At 34.3% G+C, this 22633-nt stretch overlaps 1 protein-coding gene across 4 annotated transcripts in view; it reads left to right on the top strand.

Annotated features, from left to right (window-relative positions):
- The window catches only part of LOC136038665 (uncharacterized), a 206537-nt gene that overhangs the window by 147030 nt on the left and 36874 nt on the right, over positions 1-22633 (top strand). For all 4 annotated transcript variants that reach the window (XM_065721938.1, XM_065721937.1, XM_065721936.1 and 1 more), the window contains one exon: positions 18621-18772. In XM_065721938.1, coding sequence (XP_065578010.1) covers positions 18658-18772 — 115 coding nt within the window. In that variant the 5' untranslated portion in view covers positions 18621-18657. The remainder of the gene's footprint in view (positions 1-18620; positions 18773-22633) is intronic.

Raw genomic sequence — 22633 nt, 5'->3', positions numbered from 1 at the left:
CTCTCTTCTGAAACATTGGAACCCCAGGAAATCAAAACACTGGAAAAGGTCCAAAATTATCTTCTCTACCGAAACAGGTTCCTGTGGCAGATATAGTTTCCTCTCTAGAGTCCGCTTTGTATAAACACTATCCATCTGTTTCTAACCCTGGTTTACTTAGATCTGGTCTTATAAATACCCTTTATAACACCAAAAAAAGTACAAGCCTCCTAACACTTCCACACCAAAAAATTTGCACGACATAAAAATACTATATAATCTCCGAAAAGATTCTTCTATTATAATAACTAAAGCAGACAAAAGCAATTCATTTGTTGTCATGAATACGACAGACTATGACAACAAAATTCTTTCACATTTAAATGACACAATTACTTATAAAACAATTACTCATGATCCTACTGATCAGTTTGTTAATAATATTATAAATAAACCTAAAACAAAATGGTAAAATCACCCCACAAGTATACAATGAATTTTTTCCCCGTGGTAGTTTCTGTCCCAAACTCTACGGTTTACCAAAAATACATAAACAGGGTATCAAACAGTTCGTGGTAACGAACTGTAGTAAGGAGCGACCCGGCTCAATAGTAACCAAAACTCTAAAAAATGGAATTTTGATACCAATAGCTACATCAAAAAAATCGCATTTTAATGCTGGTTTTAAATATATAAGTTTCATCAAGTTTAGTCTTACCCATCAAAAGTTACGAGCCTGAGAAAATTTGCGTTATTTTAGAAAATAGGGGGAAACGCCCCCTAAAAGTCATAGAATCTTAACGAAAATCACACCATCAGATTCAGCGTATCAGAGAACCCTACTGTAGAAGTTTCGAGCTCTTATCTACAAAAATGTGGAATTTTGCATTTTTTGCCAGAAGGCAGATCACGGATGCGTGTTTATTTGTTTTTTTTTTTTTTTTTCTTTTTCCCAGGGGTGATCGTATCGACCCAGTTGTCCTAGAATGTTGCAAAAGGGCTCATTCTAACGGAAATGAAAAGTTCTAGTTGCCTTTTTAATTAACCAAAAAATCGGGGGGCAACTAGGCTTCGTCCCCCGCTCTTTTTTTCTCAAAATCATTCGATCAAAATTATGAGAAAGCCATTGAGCCAAAAAAAAAAAAAAAAAAATATGCAAATTTCGTTTTGATTATTCCTCTGCGGAGAGCCAAAATCAAAACGTGCATTGATTCAAAAACGTTCAGAAATTAAATAAAAAAAACAAGTTTTTTTAACTGAAAGTAAGGAGCGACATTAAAACTTAAAACGCACAGAAATTACTTCGTATATGAAAGAGGCTGCTTCCTCATCAACGCCCCGCTCTTTACGCTAAAGTTTTTTACTGTTTTAAAAAGAAGAATTGAGAGAAAGAGTCAAACTTTAGCGTAAAGAGCGGGGCGTTGATGAGGATGCAGCCTCTTTCATATACGAAGTAATTTCTGTGCGTTTTAAGTTTTAATGTCGCTCCTTACTTTCAGTTAAAAAAACTTGTTTTTTTTATTTATTCCCTTAAGACCTATCGTAACGTGTACTAAAGCCCCCGCTGCCAATATTGGGAAATGATTTTGCACAGCTTTCAAACCTTTATTGTATTTCCAAAATTCCTATATTCGTAATTCGGCAGATTTGGTTGAAAAACCTAGTAACACAAGTATTTCAGAAAACACAATAGTTAGTAGTTTTGACATGGTTTCCATGTATACAAATATAGATGTGACTATTTATGAGGAATTATTAAAAAACAAAATAGAAGAAAGTTACCACTTAATCGAGGTTTAAATGACGGGAATTGATTGTGAAGTTTAAATGACTCTGGTTAAAATTTGTAGTAAGTTTTCTATGTATTTTCAATTTGACGATTCTTTTTATCAGCAAAAACTGGGTTACCCATGGGGGTACCTTTATCCGGGCTACTGGCAAATATTTATGTCGAGAACCTTGAAAATTGGGCATTAAATTCTTATTTTTTAAAACACGTCTATTGGGGTCGTTATATGGATGACGTAATTTCACTTTGGAATTATGGGGAAACTGAACTTCGGGGCTTCTTATATCATCTTAACACTTATAACCGAAATTTGCAGTTCACCCTAGAAGTTGAAATTAAAAATAAACTACCATTTTTAGATGTTTTAATTATCTGTAATGCTGATAAACTGGGTTTTACTATCTATCGAAAGCCAACACAAAACAATAGATATTTTCACTTTAATTCAAATCACCCCCCACAAGTTAAAAGAGCAGTTGTAACTTCCCTTATTGATCATGCCCTGAATATTTGCTCCGATTCGTATATAAATGCAGAAATAAAAATTATCAGAGATATTCTTTTTGGTAATGGATGCCCATTCCTTTTGTCAATAAGATAATTAACCGTAGAATAAAAAGACATTCTTGTAAAATCGAAGAGGATATTTCACAATGTGAGGCTACTGATAAGCCCTCAAATATTGTCTATCCTCCGTGTATACCAAAAACAACAACAAAATTAAAAAATATTTGCACAAAAAATAATCTGTACGTAGTTTTTACTAATAATTTTAAAATCATTAATTTCTTAAATTCCGGTAAAGATAAGACCCCATTTACTCGCCAAAGAGGGATCTATCAAATACCCTGTGATTGTGGAAATTACTATGTCGGCAGGACCCATCAGAATCTAGAAAAACGGTTACAACAGCCTAAACAAGACATATACAAGGCATTAATTTCAAATAGTTCCAACAACTCCTTTGATTCTGCTTTAGGTTGGCATATATTTAATAATCCGTCCCAGCTACGAAAAGGACTTTGAGACAGGCTGCTAAAATAACAAGGTTGGCTCTGATAAATTGCATTTAATCACTTTGTTCTCGTTAGTTTGAATGAATTTATATTCTCACTTCATTCTTTTTGTCAGTCCTGGTTGAACTTCGTTGAAGTAAGGATGCTAGGGCTGTTTTTTAAAAATTTATTAGTTTTAATTCTCACAATTTAATGTAACTTTATTTATTTATACATATTTTACTTGGTTGTTTTACATTTGCTGTTTTTTTTTCTTTCATAGGCATGTATTTTGGGCGTGATACCTGACACGGGGATGCCATGGATATTCTGTGGTAGCCACAACACTTGGCTGGGTAGAGAATTTAGAGTGGCGAAACCCTATATAGGCCAGTGTATTCTCCTGATGAGCCCTTGTGTTGGATTGTTGCCTCTGAATTATTTGTCTTTATTATTTTTTCTATTGTTTGGTAAATGACGACTTATACTTATTGACGACATGACTGCCTGTCCATGGATTATTCTTTATGGTTGATTGTGTATGGCTATGCTGTTTGACCTATGTGATTGTATGGATGAGTAGGGTTAAGGCCTCATTCAAGTGCTGGTCTATATTAATCACTAATTTAGGAAAACAGTCTTCCTTTTCTCCTTCTGTCTCTTTTTTTTTTTTTTTTTTTGTTTGTGCTGTTGCATTGGTGATTTCTCTTTTCATGATATTGTATCTCTCGTTCTCGTATTGTGCTGAAGACGGCCCTTGGACAATGGGCCAAAATATTCAAAGAACTGATTTCCACTGTCTTGAAAAGATTTTCCCTATTGTTTCTACTTTGTATTTGTTTCTTATGGAAAGGCAGTGTGATCTTCGTCACTATCTTTTTTTTTTTTCTTAAGAAAATTACTATTATTTGGACCAAATTAAAAAGAAAAAGCAAAAAAAAACAGTAAAATTTCATTTGATACTTGTCCTTTGTTCTATTAAAATAATACTACTTTTAAATTTAGAAAGGATTGTTTTAGCGTTTTTATTTCAATTTATAGGCTTCTTTTTCATTCTTGGGTAGCTTCAAACCTTGATACCTAACCCTGCTCCTCCACCCTAGGTACTGTCTTGTCCCTTAACCTTCATTTTTATTCCATTGATTACAAATTTGCGTGTTAATTGTTGCTTGTCCTATGTTCCTTCTGTACTGATAAATTCACAAGCTGAAATACATTTCTGTCTGTAGTATAACTAAAAGTATGTGCAGGCGGAAGACCTTAAAATCTTGAAGTTCTGGCCAAACTTCAGCAAGGAGTTTCTCAGTGCAATCCCATTAGCATATCGCAATCTGGTCATACAAATGACACTGTGAATATCTTCTTTTCCTCGAAAATCCCTTACTGAAACTTTATGCTCCTCATTATCTGATCTGCATAAGAATTAGTTGGCCCAATTACGTTTTCAAATACTAGAAACTTGAAATTCTTGATTGATGATTTGGATCAGAGAAGTTTCAGTAGTGGGCAGGCCTACGCAATCCTGACTCAAAAAGCAATACGAATCGTCAATATCAAGTTAATTTTTGAAGGTCTAAATTATGGAGAAGAATTTGGAATCTTTATTTATAATGTATAGGTTTTCTTCGTTTACTAGTACCTAAGCTTTCTAGTAAAATCTTATTAGAAAACGAATCTCCTGTTTAACTATTTTTGTTATGTTTGCTTATAAATGTGTCTATACTTTGTTACATTATGCTTTCCAACCTACTGCCCGATATCCAACTAGTTTTGAATTTCCTACAAAAATTCAAGCTGGGGACTCGAGTAGTAAAACTTGATTGCTGGGTGCCACGATCTTACCTTAATTTCGTCTTTTGTACCAAAATATCGACCTTGGCCACTAAAACACATCAATTTGTTTCTGATGTTTTAACTAGGCCCCAAAGGGCACAATATGGTTGAATGAGACAAAGCTGCAAAATTCATTGAAAAGGGACTAATTATCAATTGTGTTCATTACCGGGGACAAACTGAAATTAAACTAGCTTGTAATTATTTAAAAACAGACATATATTGCAAATAGAATTCTGTTTTTTTAGATTTAAAATAGTACTTAAGTTTTTAATAATTACGCCGTAAATATATTGATATTTCTTTATTGTTATTGTAATATAAAAGTCCCTCCACTCTCATTGGCCTTCTGGTTGGAAATCTGACCACATATTCGCACTCTCCTCCTCGGATGACTGTAGTTATTGAACGAAACATGGAAAGCTGTTTCACATCCGGACAAAAGACACGTAATCTTGGCAAATATCCATCTCTCCCTGGGAAAAACACAAGCATTATATAGCTGACACACAAGTGCAATTTAATCTTTAAGCTAGTCCTGTTGTTTGTGTTAGCTGCTTCTCTTAGTAGTTGGATGAAGAATACTGAAATGCTGTCACCTGTAACCGTTTCGATATAATTTACAACGAACGTTTTCTTCAGTTTGAAGAGGCTATGTTGAGAAAGATAAACTTTATCAGATATCCCAAGTTCAAAATCCAAGTTGCACTGCTAATCTTATCCTTGACAAATGATAAAGCTGGAACTTCGCACTATCAAAGTTCCTTCAGAGAAACCTTACCACAAATTTGAGTTCGTAAGTGAAAATGACTTTGACCTTGAAGATGGAGCAGAAAATGATGAAATTGCTTTGAAATTTGATAATAAAGGATAGGAAATTGTACCTCTGGAAATTATATAAACCTATAAACCTATATAGAGAGAGTAACTTTGAGATCTAAATGACCTTCTAGAATATTCACGAAATTGATGAGCTTGCTTTTGCTGGAATATTCAACTTTGTGCTCTAATGTTATTGCTCTCTAAAACAAAATTTGTGCATTCGTTTTAAATTGAATATTTTTAACCCTTTCCTTTTGCTTCACTTTTTTTATCCTTGCTTTGTTTCACCTCCAAACTTAAGCATTTTTGAGCTAGTAAAATAGGCACTAAAAGTTACAAAAACTTTCTGAATAAACTGTAGATAGCGTTACAGACACAAAGAACGCATGAAAATACTCAAAGTTTTGCTAGAAGGCTTATCCTTAGCATAAGGGTTTCTGCAGGCGAGTGTCCAGAGACACGGACGCTTGGTCTCAGGAGGCTATGGTATCAGTATTTATAATCCGCATCTATGATTAGCTGGGCACCGGAATTAGTAAGCTTTATCCCGGCTATTAGATCCTACAAAAGGACGCCGATCTTGTGCCAGGAAATCGATTTTAGTTGAACCGTAAATTGTGCTCCGATTTAACCGTAAATTTTTCTTCATTCAATTTTGGATGTATGTTGATTTTTTTTTTTTTTTTTTTTTTTTTGAAAAAAGCAATAAGAAATTGCTTCAGTAATTATAGTACCAAATGTTTTGGAAGTTTTTTTGTTTTGTGATCTTAGAACCAAATTAGCTCCAAAATTTTTGGTTTGCTGCTTATAAATCTTCTGCTTACTAGGAAGTAATCCGATTAGCTTGGGGTATCCTTAAACATTCCAAATGCTACGTCACAAAGAAATTGTGACCTATGCTTTTTAAAGCGGTTGATATCTTTTAGTGCAAAATACCAAGGTTTTTGTCAATAAAATACTCTAACCTTTTCATTAAAATGACCCGTATCCAATCTACACTAAAAGCTACTTAGCTTGAAAATAAATCCTCTTAACCCCATTCAAAGAGATGAAACATTTTAAACAAAGATTACTTGTCTTTCGCAGAAATGACCTTCTTCGCGAAAAGATTTCTTTGACTTGAGTTGCGTCGTTACAAATACTTTATTGGCAGTAGAAAAGCTCTTAAAAATGATATCAGAAATGTAATTGCTTATATATCTAGGTCGTTTCTACAGTTGCTCAGAATAACCAAAGAAAAGGCTTACGGAAATGGAGATATAAAAAGTCTGTTTCAGGAAGAACGGCTTCCTCTCCCGATTATTTCTAGTCTTAGAAGTAGCCATACTCAGTTTTTGAAGTAGCCTTTGTCCAATGGTTCGAAATTGCCTGTTACCTTTCTTTTTCGGTGGTATGGGTAAAGATAGTAAAAATAGATCTTTTGTCACAACATGCCTTATACCTAAATGCTTTTGTTATTTATATCTTTTGTCTTCCCAGTGGAGACAATTCCTGTGGTCTTTTGTTTCCTTGCTGTTTAGTAACATATATAATATTCGAGTGTTATAGCAACACAAAATGATAAGCAAATATATTTTTTTTATTTATTAAGGAGCACCTTAAATCTGACAAAATATTGCCTTAGACTTTGATATTTTTAACCTTCATTACAGTGCACAGCATTTCGACTACTTCTAACAAATAGAAAGAAACATTGGTAACCTCATTTACTTCAACAGTCGGCCAGAAACATTTTATTATTGTTACAAAGAGGTCATTTTCTCGCGTTGAAATGCTTCTCTTACGCTGCCAAATATTTCATAAGCTAGACCTAGTCAAACTTATCAACCACCAATCCATCAATTCCTAATCTAGACAATGTCATGCTAAGCAAGATATTGGCACTCGAATAAACTTTCGCAAATCCTTGCAATTTTATTGATGAGAATCTACCTTGCTGCTGAAGATTCTCTTTAAGCAAAGGCATCATTTGTCTTTTTCTGGCAGATTTTGTCAAGTGGCATCAACGTTAACGATAAATTAACGGTTTTCTTGTGGATATTGGGTCAATCCCATCCTAGGTTGGTGCACCTTGGTGGGCTACCTGTTTTATTTTCACTTTCCCAATTTCACCTGAAAAGATAAATAAAGGTTCCACTTTAATTTTCTTCACTCCTGTTTGTCGGCTGTCCATCCGTCACCAAATTAAAAGCAGGTCGTCCCAAACAGGGTTAGAAGAGGTAGTAAGGAGGTATTTAACTCTGCGGTAACCCTGAATAAAAACTTTAAATATGTTATTGATGGGATCCAGATTGATCACTAGCTAAGTTCAGCTGGAAGCAGTCAAAAGAGTTGATAAACCAATAATCTTTTTGGTTGATTCTTCAAGAATTAAATAAAAAAACAAGCTTTTTTAACTGCAAGTAAAAAGCGACATTAAAACTTAAAACGAACAGACATTATTCCGTATATGAAAGGGGTTGTCCCCTCCTCAACACCTCGCTCTTTACGCCAAAGTTTTTTATTGTTTTAAAAAGTAGAGTTGTGAAAAAGAGTCAAACTTTAGCGTAAAGAGCGAGGCGTTGAAGACTTTCATGTACGGAACAATTTCTGTTCGGTTTAAGTTTAAAAAATAAGAATTGTGAGAAAGAGTCAAACTTTAACGTAAAGAACGAGGGTTGAGTAAGGGACAACCCCTTTCATGTACAAAATAATTTCTGTTCGTTTTAAGTTTTAATGTCACTCCTTATTTTTAGTTAAAAAAAATAGTTTTTTTTTTATTTAATTTCTGATCGTTTTTGGATTAATGCATGTTTTTGATTCTGGTCCACCGCACATGAATAATTAAAACGAAATTTGCATTTTTTTTTTTTTTTTGCTAAATGGCTTTCTCATAGTTTTGATCGGACGATTTTGATAATAAAAGGGGGTGGGGCCTAGTTGCCCTCCAATATTTGGTTATTTGAAAAGGCAACAAGAACTTTTTATTTTTTCACCAACGTTTTTATTAGTAATAAATATACGTAACTTACGAATTAACTTACTTAACGAACTTCGATATTTGTATACTTTTATTACGTGTATGAGGGGAATCTCTCGTCAATACCTCGCTCTTTACACTAAAGCTTGAATTTTTTCCAAATTCTTTAAGAATGACCCCTGAAAAACAAAGGCCGTAGAATAAATAGATGAAATTACTTAAACTGCTTTAGCGTAAAGAGCGAGGTATTGTGGAGGAGACGAACCCCCTTATATACGTATAATTTCTGTTCATTTTAGGTTTTAATGCTGCTATTTACTTCCAGCTAATAAAAAATTTCATTGTTTTTTTAATAATTTTTAAATAGTAGTCGTGTAAATTATATTCCCACATGACAAATTTCTCCACGGAAAGATCCTCCCACGGTACTCCCTCCTCAGACCCCCTCCTCAACGAGAAAAAGTTCCCCAGAAAACGTCTGTACACTTCTCAATAACCATCACCATATGTAAATAATAGTTAAAGTTTGTAACTTGCAGACCCTCTCTTGGGAACTTGGGAGGATTAAGTAGTCCCGGAAGACATAATCATTAGGTTTTTCGACTATGCTGAACAAAATGGCTATCTCAAAATTTTTAAAACTATATTAAAAAATTTAAATATAAAATTTTATATAAAATTAAAAAAAAATTAAAAATATCCGGTGACTTTGGGGGAAAATGAACGTAGGAGGGGGGCTAGATTCCCTACAATTATTTTGGTCACTTAAAGGGGCACTAGAACGTTTAATTTCCGTTAGAATGAGCCCTCTCACGACATTCTAGGAGCACTGGGTCGATATGGTCACCCCGGGGGAAAAAAATAAAATAAAAATAAACCAATAAACACACATTCGTTATCTGTCTTCTGGCAAACAATACACAATTCCACATGTTTGTAGATAGGAGCTTGAAACTTCTACAGTAGGGTTCGCTGATACACTAAATCGGATGGTGTGATTTTTGTTAAGATTCTATGACTTTAGGGGATGTTTCCTCCTATTATCTAAAATGAGACAAATTTTCTCAGGCTCGGAACTTATGACGGGTAAGACTAAACTTGATGAAACCTATATATTCAAAATCAGTGTAAAAATGCAATTCTTTTGATGTAACTATTGGTATCAAAATTCCATTTTAAACTACCGTTTACTATTGAGCCGGGTCGCTCCTTACCCGGCATCAAACAGTTCGTTACCACGAACTGTTTGATTCAAATTCTGGGAAGCATCATTTCAAATTCAATTTTATGATGAGCTTTGAGGCTGAACTGGATAGAAAAATACTTGATAAGAAACTTTGAAGATAGGATCATAAATGTTCTGATAGTGATATTGTTGTTTTGGTTCTTAGTCCCGTTTTTTATCCCTTTTCTGCTATACCCCTTTGCTAGTGTGTTTGCTGAGCTGATAGCTCTGAAAAAAAAGGAGAATTTATTGCTAAATTCTTAGTTTACCAGTCTCTATGAAATGGCTTTAATGGTCAAGTTAAAAGTTTTGTCAAGCAGAACAAAAATAAACAACAGTTACATTAGCATGTCAAGTAAGGCAAGAAAATTCATAAAGTTATACTAAATTTGACAAATGTTAGAAAGCTCAGTATTGCTCAGTAATAATTTTAAATTACCGTCACAGAGAGTAAATTGCCATGGCTAAGGATTTTTTAAAATAGAGGGGGGGGGAGTCGTTTTGAAATAAACTTTACTGGAGATGAAAACAATTGGAGATGAAACACTGAACCTCCAAACATAGTTTTTTTTAGATTTTGCATAAGCCTTTAAGTTTTTCACGGAAGAGACGCCTGTAAACTGCGGAGTAGACAGTACTATAATTCCATACACAATAGAATATCCGTCGATTATCCACTTGTTTTGCATGTTAGTTTCTCTTGCGACCCAGTTTTGGACTGTTTTTTACTATGGTTGTTGGAAAAATGTTTCTACGAAATGTCATAGATTTTTCTCTTCTAAGGTCAAGAAACAAGATTTTGAAATTTTAGCCAACGATAAACGCTAATTTTATCAGCCGCACCTTGGATAATTTTGAGTTCATTAATGACCGATATACCCTAAAGTCCGCTTTGCTATTATTGTTTTCCTTTTGTTAGTACAAATAATTATTAATTTTGAGCTATCAGAACAAGCTTATTGGTATTTATAGAATCTTCTATCTTTCTTCTTTTTCTGCATAGATAATTAGTTCTTTTTTCTTCTGCGAATAGTTCATTCAGTATGATTCGTTGAACCGTCTCAATGGATCTGTTTTTTCTCGTTATTTTTCTAGATCAATTATTTCTGTAATTAATTAATTCATTCCTCCTGGCCGGTCTAATACTTAGAACAAATCAGAAATGTATTTAAGATCGTGTTTTAATGACCCAGAAATTAAAGATTAACTTTATTGCTTTCCTATTAGTTTTGACATGGCTAGTAGTGCGTTCAAGATGTCGAAGAATTACTTATGCGGTTAATAGGATTATTCTGTCTCACCGTTTTTGAGATAGCTGGATTGATTCGGATTTATAGACACAGGTCTTCCGCTCATGTTGGACTCAAATAAAAGATTTACTGTTCTCAGTTATCTTTTGAGAAAGATAAGATTCATTAAAATAATTGAGCTGGAGGTTAAGTTACATGTCACTTGAAGTGTAAGGAAGTATAATTTTTCTTACCAGCAGCTAAGAGACATTTTCCCCACCAGTATAGTTTGAAGAATTAGATTCCACCTTAAAAAATATTTACATATATTCTAAGCAAGTTCTGCTAACGAATTCTGTTTACATGCTAGTGAACGCAAGATCCTTGACAGATTCAGTGATTTCTATTTTGTAGAAGTCGGTCGATAAATAAATTTGTGTCCTTTGCCTCGAAAAAAAAAAAAACTTTCTTTAAAATTGTAGCTTGTTTTTAAAACCAAACGTGATCTTGGAGAAGAAGCTGATGACTATACAATTATTTGACATTCACATATAGAAGCAAAGAAGTTACAGAGGAGATTTTTTTTACAGGTTTTGTGCAAAGAAAGTTAACTACTGTTAAAAAAAACAAAAAACCGTCTTTATTTTGTTTAGTTTTATCTTAGTTCGTGATTTCGCCTAAATAGCATCGTCTTCCACCCTGAAATTATGGGTAACAGGAAAATATACAGAACAGGCTAAAGTACACAGGAGTAAAATCCGGTTCTTAGATGCACAATCGCACAATCTTCTGTGCCCAAATTGGTTTAAAACTGGTTTAAAGGGCATAAATTAGAAGGTTAAGAAGGGTCGAAAAATTTCTGGTGTCTTAACGCTCTAAAATATAGGGTTAAACTCGTTTGACTCTCAAGTTAGACAAAATCTGAACAAATGTTTTTCAGAAGTGCCAAGATGCGAATAAATGTAGAAGAAACGGCTGAAGGACGTAAGAGCCATTTGTCTAATCCTAAACGTAAATGAGGTTGAAAATAAGTCACTTAAAGATTGAGGAATAAAGATGAAATCTTCAGGCAACGTGGCTCATTCTTAAGAACTAATTTATAACTAAAAAGCATCGAATACATTTCAAGAGGCTTTTTGAATAAAGTTGGACAACAATTTTAAGACAAGTTATTATACAGTTTCTTGACTACATAGAATTTTGCTCAAATAAATCAGATTAAATCAACTCAAGCCGATTGTTGCGCATACAAAGATTTATACGAACAAAAAGAGAAATGAAGAAAGGGGGAAATAATAATCCAAAAAAGAAAAGGAAAAATAATTTGGAACTATAAAGTAATTATAAAAGCTAGAGGAAAGAGAGTAGAATAGGGAAAAAACCTAGAAAAAATATTTGTTGCCTCATTGTTGACTGCCCGCCAATAGATTTTGATCCTTAATAATGATTAAATTAAAAAAAAAAAAAAATTGAAACTGAAAGCAAGGAGCGATATTAAAACTTAAAACGAACAGAATTTATTCCGTATACGAAAGGGGCTGTTCCCACCTCAACGCCCCGCTCTTTACGCTAAAGTTTGACTCTTTCTCTCAATTCTACTTTTTAAAACAGTAAAAAACATTAGCGTAAAGAGTGGGACGTTGAGGAGGAAACAGTCCCTTTCATATACGGAGTAATTTTTGTTCGTTTTAAGTTTTAATATCGCTCCTTACTTTCAGTTAAAAAAATTAGTTTTTCTTTTTAATTTAATTTCTGAACGTTTTTGAATCAATGCATGTTTTAATTTTGGCTCTCCGCATATGGATAATTAAAAAGAATTTTGCATATTAATTTATTTTTATGGCTAAATGGCTTTCTAATTGTTTTGATCGGACGATTTTGTGAAAAAAGGAGCGGGGGAGTAGGCCTAGTTACCCTCCAATTTTCTGGTCATTTAAAAAGGCAACTAGAACGTTTAATTTTTATGGACGTTTTTATTAATAAAAATATACGTAACTTACGAATTAACTTACGTAACGAAATTCTATATTCGTATGTTTTTATTACGTATATGAGGGTTTCACCCCTTCGTCACTACCTCGCTCTTTACACTAAAGCTTAAATTTTGTCCAAATCCCTTAAGAATGACCCCTGAATCACAAAGGCCTTAGAATAAACATTTGAAAGTAATAAAATTACTTTAGCGTAAAGAGCGAGGTATTAAGAGGAGTTGAACCCCTTATATGCGTAATAATTTCTGTTCGTTTTAAGTTTTAATGCTGCTCCTTACTTTCATTTGAATTGTTTATTTTTTCGTTGTTCTTTTTAAAAAAATGCTAAAAAATCCTGCGCCCCCTTAACGGAAGTTTTCTTCCCCCATGACAAATTCCTCCATGGAAAGTTCCCCCCCCCCCCGCAAAACCCCCTCCCCCAACCAAAAAAGTCCCACTGAAAGCGTCTGTACACTTCCCAATAACCATTACTATGTGTAAACACGGGTCAAAGTTTGTAACTTGCAGCCCTTCCCACGGGGACTGTGGGGGAGTATGTCGTTCCAAAAGAAATAGTTAATAAGTTTTTCGATTATGCTGATAAAATGGCTATCTCAGAATTTTAATCCGGTGACCTTGGGAAAAATGAGCGTGGGAAGGAGGCCTAGGTGCCCTCAGATTTTTTGGTCACTTAAAAAGGGCACTAGAACTTTTAATTTCTGTTATAATGAGCCCTCACACGATATTCTAGGACTACTGGGTTGATACAATCACCCCTGGGAAAAAAAAAACAAACAAATGAACGCGCATCCGTGATCCGTCTTGTGGCAAAAATACAAAATTCCACATTTTTGCAGAGAGCTTGAAACTTCTACTGTAGGGTTCTCTGATACGCTGAATCTGATGGTCTATGACTTTTAAGGGGTGTTTCCCCCTATTTTCTAAAATAAGGCAATTTTCTTAGGCTCGTAACTTTTTATGGGTAAGTCTAAACCTAATGAAACTTATATATGTAAAATCAGCATTAAAATGCGATTCTTTTGATGTAACAATTGTTAGAAAAATTCCGTTTTTTAGAGCTTTGGTTACTATTGAGCCAGGTCACTCCTTATTGCAGTTTGTTACCACGAACTGTTTGAAAATATAAGTAATTATTTGTGACTGAGTGACCCCTTTCCAGTTTTTCACCAACATTTTCTTTATATGATTTGGTTGGAGTAACACAGAAAAAAAAAAATCTAATTCTTCACAGTAATGAATGATAAGTAAATAAACGATCCTTGTCACTAACAGAAGTATAAGAGCCTAACTATTGGTAACATTCAATCAAAGAATCATCTTTTTATGGTGATCCTAAATATCTATTTATTTATTAGTGCAGTTATTAGTACACAAGAAAGTTCGTATAATTATATAAATTTTAATAATTATAGAAATAAGGGCAATTTTGGTAAAAATATGCCGTCAACTTTTGCTTGCATTCCAAGAGTACGCCTACCCATGACCTGATATATGAAGCTACTATAATCAAAAATGTTTCCAAGAATTCTGGGAATTTCTGCATTTTCCCCCTGAACGGATACGTTTTTTATGTTTTATTAGCTCTTTTTTTAGGATTTTATTTGTCTAGTTGTAACTTCGAAAAAGATTTAATTTTTTACAGTTGTGAAGCATAGAGATGTTTAATATATTGGTTTTTGATATTCAAAATTAAATTAAAATGTTGAACTAAAATTTTTATTTGATTTTCTTAATATTTTTTAATGTTTTATTATGAACAAACTACTTTAATAATGCCTTACTTTTTATGAACACTGAGACTAAAGGCAATAAATATTTTTGTGTTTGATAACCAAGTTCAAAACTGTCGATATTGTTAAAATATATCCGTTCAACACTTCGGCATTGCTCAACGCAACTGTATTCTGGGAGTTTATATTTTATGGCACTTGGTATCTACCAAGTGACATATAGCGATCGCAAATTCTGTCAGTCTGTCTGTCGGTCTGTCGGTCTATCTGTCCTGGTTTTGCTACTTTAAGCACTTCCAGGTAATCTAGGACGATGAAAATTGGCAGGCGTATCAGGAACCAGACCAAATTAAATTATTTTTGTTTCCCCGATTCGAATATCTGGGGGGGAGTGGGAGGACGGTTAAATGGGTAAAAAATAGAAAAATCAGGTATTTTTAACTTACAAACGGGTTGTCGGATCTTAATGAAATTTGATATTTAGAAGGATTTTGTACCTTAGAGCTCATATTTCAAATTCTGACCGAATCTGGTGACATTTGGAGGAGTTGGGGAGTAGCCAAAAATCTTGGAAAACGCTTAGAGTGGAGGGATCGGGATGAAACTTGGCAGGAAAGATAAGCAGAAGTCCTAGATACGTTATTGACATAACCGGAATAGATTCGCTCTATTTGGGGGAGTTAGTGGGGTGTTAATTCTGAAAAATTAGAAAAATGAGGTATTTTTGACTTACGAAGGAGTGATCGGATCTTAATGAAATTTCATATTTAGAAGGACTTCGTAACTCAGATCTCTTATTTTAAATCCCGATGCATCCAGCGTAATTGGGGGCGGGGGTTGGGGGGACCGGAAATCTTGGAAAATGCTTAAAGCGGAGAGATTAGGATGAGACTTGGTGGGAAGAATAAAAACATGTCCAAGATACATGACTGACATAACCGGACCGGATCCACTCTCTTTGGTGGAGTTGGGAGGGAGGAGTAATTCGGAAAAATTAGAGAAACTGAGGTATTTGTAACTTACGAACGGATGATTAGATCTTAATGAAATTTAATATTTAGAAGGGTCTTGTGCTTTAGAGCTCTTTTTTTTAATCCCGACCATATCCAGGGACACTGAGAGAGTTGGAGGGGAAAACCGAAGTTCTTGGAAAACGTGGAAATTGAGGAATCTTTATCTTACGAATGGGTGATCGGATCTTAATAAAACTTAATATACGCAAGGATCTTATGTCTCAGATGCTTCATTTTTGATTCAAATTTGATCCGGGGACATGGGGAGTTGGAGGGGAAAAACAGAAATCTTGGAAATGCTTAGAGTAGAGAGATCGGGATGAAACTTGATGGTAAAAGTACGCACTAGTTATAGATACGTGATTGACATAATTGGAACGGATCTGTTCTCTTTGGAGGAGCTAGGGATTGTTGATTTGGAAAAAAAGAAAAATTGAGGCATTTTTAACTTAAGAACGGGTGACCGGATCTAAATGAAATTTGATATTTAGAAGGAACTTATGTCTCAGAGCTCTTATTTGAAACCCCTTCCAGATCTGTTGACCTTGGGGGGATTTGGAGGGGAAACCGGAAATCTTGGAAAACGCTTAGAGTGGAAAAATCGGGATGAAACTTGGCGGGTAGAATAAGCAAATGTCGTAGATACGTGATTGACGTAACCTTACTGGATCCACTCTCTTTGGGGGAGTTAGGGGTGGAGGTTCAGTGCGATTTTGGTGCTTCTGGACATGCTAGGACGATGAAAATTGGCAGGCGTGTCAGGGAGCTGCACAGATTGACTTGATAAAGTTAGTTTCCCTCGATTAGACCATCTGGGGGGCTGAAGGGAGAGGAAAAATTAGATAAATTAGAGAACAAAAAATAAAATTAGAGATGAAAATTATAAATTAGTATTTATAACTTACGAGTGGGTGATCGGATCTTAATGAATTTTGATATTTAGAAGGACCTCGAGACTCAGACCTCTTATTTTAAATTCTGACCGGCATTAAGCCTCTGATTTTCCTTTTAAATCAATCTATTGATTCTTAGAATTTTGCTAGAGCTCATACCGTATGAGTTCTTGGCTCTTGGTTCGTCCGGTCTCGTTACAAGTGCCATATGAGCTCTTAGATCTTGTTGTAAGTAGGCTATTGTTTTATTTTTTTTTGCAATTTCTTACTTTTTTCGTTTTTATACTTTATTTTAATTGACATACTTTTGCCATTGCGCTTAGAAAAATGCTTGTCTCTAAGCTTTCTTATATAAAATACAAACAAGTTTTTTTTAACTGAAAGTAAGAAGCAACATTAAAACTTAAACGATCAAAATTATTACATATATAAAAGTGGTTGCCCCTTCTTCTCAACACCTTGCTCTTCGCCCTACAGTATTCCAGAACTTAAAAAAAGTTACTTATGGTTCTAATTAAACGACCTTTGTGTAGTTGTGTTTCAGATGTATTTTTTAAGGAATTGGGACAACATTTTAAATTATCTTTAGCGTTAAGAGCTGAGGAGGGGGCAACCCCCCTCATATACGTAATTATTTCTGCTCGTTTTAAGTTTTAATGTTGCTCCTTGCTCTCTGTTGAAAAAAAAAACTTTTATTCATTTAACTCTGATCTGTTTTGAATAATGCCAGGACTCAGGCTCCACCTTCACAGAAAAAACCCCCTCCTCACAGAAATTTTCTTCTGGAAAATTCAATGCTTGCAAAATTGACATCGAACAATTACCCTTTACATGTCTACGCGTAAAATTAAATCGGTAAAGTGAAAGCAAGACATATAAAGAAAATGTGTATAGAAATTCTGGCAGATTCACCCTGTGTAAAATTCCTCCCGAAAAGTTTAACCCCTGGAAACCTCCCGCTCTAAGAAAAATTCTCCCTATGCCAAATCTTCCCAGCATTAAATTCGTCCTCCCCTCCCTACCCGAAAAATGTATGCATAGTTCCCGAAAACAAATAAAATAATTGGCAAATTTTATAACTTAAAAACCTTTCACCAGAGGCTGTAGGGGTCATTTTATAGACATAGGTAATGGGCCTTTTAACTTTGCTGAACAAGAAAACTATTTCAATATTTTGATCGGGTGATTTTGGGAAAAGGTGGCTTTGGAGGGGATCTAGTTACCTTTTAATTTTTTCAGTCACCTAAAAAGGCCACTAGAATTTTTCATTTACATTAGAATGAGCCCTCTCCCGACGTTCTAGGTCCACTTCCTCGATAAGGTTACCCCTGGAAAAAAAATAAAAAACAACAACAAATAAACACGCATCCATGATCTTTCTTCTTGTAAAAATTACAAAATTCCACATTTTTGCAGGTATGAGCTTAAAACCTCTGCAATTGGAGTCACTGATACGCTGAATCTTACGGTGTGATTTTCATTGAAATTCTATGACTTCAAAGGGGTCTTTCCCCCTTTTTTCTAAAATTAGAAAAATTTTCTCAGACTCGTAGTTTTTGATGGGTAAGAATAAACATAGTGGAATTTACATATTTGGAATCAGCATAAAAAGCCAATTCTTTGGATATATCTATTGTCATCAAAGGTTCATTTTTTATAGTTTCGGGTACTATTGACCCGGGTCGCTCCTTACTTACAGTAATTCTGGCTTGCATTTATGCAATTCTGGCTTTGAATTATATTTTGCATAGCTTTTTTCCTTTTCTTCTTCTTCTTTTTTATTGAAATTAAGTGATCTAAATAAAAATCCTATAAGCGCCCCCTACTAGTAAAGGGGTCTAGGGGCTCAATAAATAAACGAGAACGCGTATCGTGCACCAAATATTAAAACAATTTGTCTAAGACATTGTAGTCCTAGGCATTGTCAATACTACTTCTAAACATTGGCATTCGAGATAAATGGGTGTAAACGACGTTTTTTTGACTAAGTTGTTTTGAGTCAAAATTGAATTGATTAGAAAATTGAAATGGAATTCTTAAGATTTTCATAAAGAAGAAATACTCTATATTTATCTTAGAGACACCTCCTTTATGGGCCTTACTTAATTACTTTTTTATATGCCTTACCTAATGACAAAAAAAATAGTAAATCCTATTTTTAGGTAGAGGACATGTACCAGAATCTGAAATCGTGTGGAAATGTTGGTTACTTCGAACTGGCGATTTAGAAGGAATTTAATCCTTTATAAATGCTATGATAAAGTCATAGTTGTCCTTCTGCTGATACAATTTGTGTCTGCTATTCCTATTAGAGGTAAGACTCTTTTATTATCATTTCTACTTGTCCTTTCTCTCTTTTTTTTACCCTAGCTTCCTGTTTACTAGTTGAAGTTGTTCCCAAATTCCCAATAGAATTCTTCAGAAGCAGTGAAAAAGTTTTATTGTGGCTTGTGGGGTGCATTAGAGGCACGGTCAATTTGTTTTTTTTTAATAAGTGAAAGTTTGTTGAAAATTGGGACATTCAAATTGTAACGAGCTGAAAAAAATTACTACTTGAAGTTTGAGAATTTAATGCGTTTTCGTCTCACACGAAACTGCCAAAAAATCAAACAGTTCGTGATAACGAACTGTAGTAAGGAGCGACCCGGCTCAATAGTAAACGAAACTCTAAAAAACGGAATTTTGATGCTAAAAGATACATCAAAAGAGTCGAATTTTTATGCTGATTCTAAATACGTAAGTTTCATCAAATTTAATCTTTGTCATCAAAAGTTACGAGCCTGAGAAAGTTTTGGAAAATAGGGGGAAACACCCCTAAAAGTCAAAGAATCTTAACGAAAATCACACCATCGCATTCAGCATATCAGAAAACCCTATAGCAAAAATTTCAAGCTCCTATCTACAAAAATGTGGAATTTCGTATTTTTTGTCAGAAGACAGATCACGGGTGCGTGTTTATTTGTTTTTTTTTGTTTTTTTTGTTTTTTTTTCCCCAGGGGTCATTGTATCGACCAAGTGGTCCTAGAATCTCACAAGAGGGCTCATTCTAACGGAAATGAAAAGTTCTAGTGCCTTTTTTAAGTGACCAAAAAATTGGAGGGCACCTAGGCCCCCTCCCACGCTCAGGTTTTTCCCAAAGTCAACAGATCCAAATTTTGTTCCGCATAGTCGAAAACCATATTAACTATGTCTTTGGAATGACTCACTCCCCCACAGTCCCTGGAGGAGGGGCTGCAAGTTACAAACTTTGTCCAGTGTTTGCGTACAGTAATGGTTATTGGGAAGTGTACAGACGTTTTCAGGGGGATTTTTTTGGTTTGGGGTGGGGTTGAGGGGAGGGGGCTATGTGGGAGGATCTTCTCTTGGAGGAATATGTTATGGGGGAAGAGAAATTCAATGAAAAGGGCGCGGTATTTTCTAGCATTACTATAAAAAAAAACAATGAAAAAATAAACACGAAAAAGTTTTTCAACTGAAAGTAAGGAGTAGCGTTAAAACTTAAAACGAACAGAGATTATTACGCATATGAGGGGCTCTAAAAATACTTTAGCATAAAGATCAAGGTATTTAGGAGGAGATAAATACCTTGCTTTTTATGCTAAAGTATTTTTAGTAATTTCAACTATTTATTCCACGGTCTTTCTGATTCAGGGGTCATTCTTAAAGAATTGGGACAAAACTAAAGATTTAGTGTAAAAAGCGAGGTATTAACGAGGGGACAAACCCCCTCATATACATAATAGAAAATATAAGAGTATAAAAGTTTGTTACGTAAGTTAATTCTTAAATTACGTATATTTTTTACTAATAAAAACGTTCGTTAAAAATTTAAAGTTCTAGTTGCCTTTTTAAGTAACCGAAAAATTGGAGGGCAACTAGGCCTCCTTCCCCACCCCTTATTTCTCGAAATCGTCTGCTCAAAACTAAGAGAAAACCGTTTAGCCAAAAAAAAAATTAATATGCAAATTTCATTTTATTAATTAATGTGCGGAGAGCCAAAATCAAAAATGCATTAATTCAAAAACGTTCAGAAATTATATAAAAAAAACTAGTTTTTAAACTGAAAGTAAGGAGTGATATTAAAACTTAAAACGAACAGAAATTACTCCTTATATGAAATGGGTTGTCCCCTCCGCAATCCCTTGCTCTTTACGCTAAAGTTTGATTCTTTGCCACAATTCTACTTTTTAAAACCATTAAAAACTTTAGCGTAAAGAGCAAGGTGATGCGGAGGGGACAACCCATTTCATATACGGAGTAATTTCTGTTCGTTTTAAGTTTTAATATCGCTCCTTACTTTCAGTTTAAAAAACTAGTTTTTTTTATTTAATCACTTTAAGAATCACAGTCTTATGAATGATTTTTCCTATTTAATTTTTATATATATATATATTTCAAGATACTTCTCAGATGTATTGGACCGTATTTACTGCAACCTCAGGGCATTACTTACCGTTCTGTAAAACTAAGGAATTTTTACGCATAAACAAAGTATAAGTCAAACTCTTTGTGAAGCAGAACGAATAAAAAAAAAATTCTGACATAAAGCACATCACTTCACAAGAATCCACCTTTGTTTCCTTTTAAGAAAAACAGTATGGAATATTTGCATTTAGACTAGCACGACGAATTTTTAGTTTGAAGCCCAGAAATGAAGCCCTGAACCATGTGGTTTTGCATCACGGTCACTTTAAGCTATTGTTTTTATTGTTAGAAGATTAAGGTATAACATTGTTCTTTATTGCTTCATGCTGTATATGAGGTCACAAACTGCAGTGTATAACAGTCTTCAGTTTTGTTGATTGATCGATTCCTTAGAAGCATAAGAGTTTTCAAAGTTACAAACTATGCTCAATGAAATTTGGCAAAAGAAATGAGTAAACCAAATTGACACTGCGTCATTCATCTTCCTAATAGTTTAAATCTTTTCTGGTTGGGATACTGAAGGCTAACTGATGTATTAGGGTTTATCAAACAGTTCGTGGTAACGAACGGTAGTAAGGAGCGACCCGGCTCAATAGTAAACGAAACTCTAAAAACGGAATTTTGGTACTAAAAGATACATCAAAAGAATTGAATTTTTATGCTGATTTTAAATATACAAGTCATCAAATTTAGTCTTTGTCATCAAAAGTTATGAGCCTGAGAAAATTTGCCTTATTTTGGAAAATAGGGGGAAACACCCTCTAAAAGTCATAGAACCTTAACAAAAACCATACCATCGCATTCAGCGTATCAGAAAACCCTAGTGCAAAAATCCCAAGCTCCTATCTACAAAAATGTGGAATTTCATTTGTTCTGCCAGAAGACAGAACAAAATATTAAATATTTTTTTTTAAATATTAAATATCTAAATATTTTAAAGTGACAAAAAAATTTTGGAGGGCACTTAGACCCCCTCCCACGATCATTTTGTCCCAAAATCAACGGATCAGAATTTTGAGATAGCCATTTTTTTCAGCAAAGTCGAAAACCATAATAACTATGTCTTTGGGGATGACTTACTCGCCCACAGTCCCCGGGGGAGGGGCTGCAAATTACAAACTTGGATCAGTGTTTACATACAGTAATGGTTATTGGGAAGTGTACAGACGTTTTCAGGGGGATTTTTTTGGTTTGGGGGGTTGAGGGGAGGGGGCTATGTGGGAGGATCTTTCCTTGGAGGAATATGTCATGGGGGAAGAGAAATTCAATGAAAAGGGTTCAGGATTTTCTAGCGTTACTATAAAAAAAAAAACAATGAAAAAATAAACATGAAAAAGATTTTTCAATTGAAAGTAAGGAGTAACATTAAAACTTAAAACGAACAGATATTATTACGCAAATGAAGGGTTCTTCCCCTCCTGAATACCTAGCTCTTTATGCCAAAGTATTTTTAGTAATTTCAACTATTTATTCTACGGCCTTTCTGATTCAGGGGTCATTCTTATATAATTGGGACAAAATTTAAGCTTTAGTGTAAAGAGCGAGGTATTAACGAGGGGACAAACCCCCTCACATACATAATAAAAATATAAGAATATAGAAGTTTGTAACGTAAGCTAATTATTAAGTTACGTATATTTTTACTAATGAATACGTTCGTTAAAAATTAAAAGTTCTACTTGCTTTTTTGAGTAACCGAAAAATTAGAGGGCAACTAGGCCTCCTTTCCCATCCCTAATTTCTCAAAATC

The sequence above is a fragment of the Artemia franciscana genome, chromosome 18, assembly GCF_032884065.1.
Source record: "Artemia franciscana chromosome 18, ASM3288406v1, whole genome shotgun sequence".
Classification (NCBI taxonomy): Eukaryota; Metazoa; Arthropoda; class Branchiopoda; order Anostraca; family Artemiidae; genus Artemia; species Artemia franciscana.
This window is presented reverse-complemented; position numbering and strand designations above follow the sequence as displayed.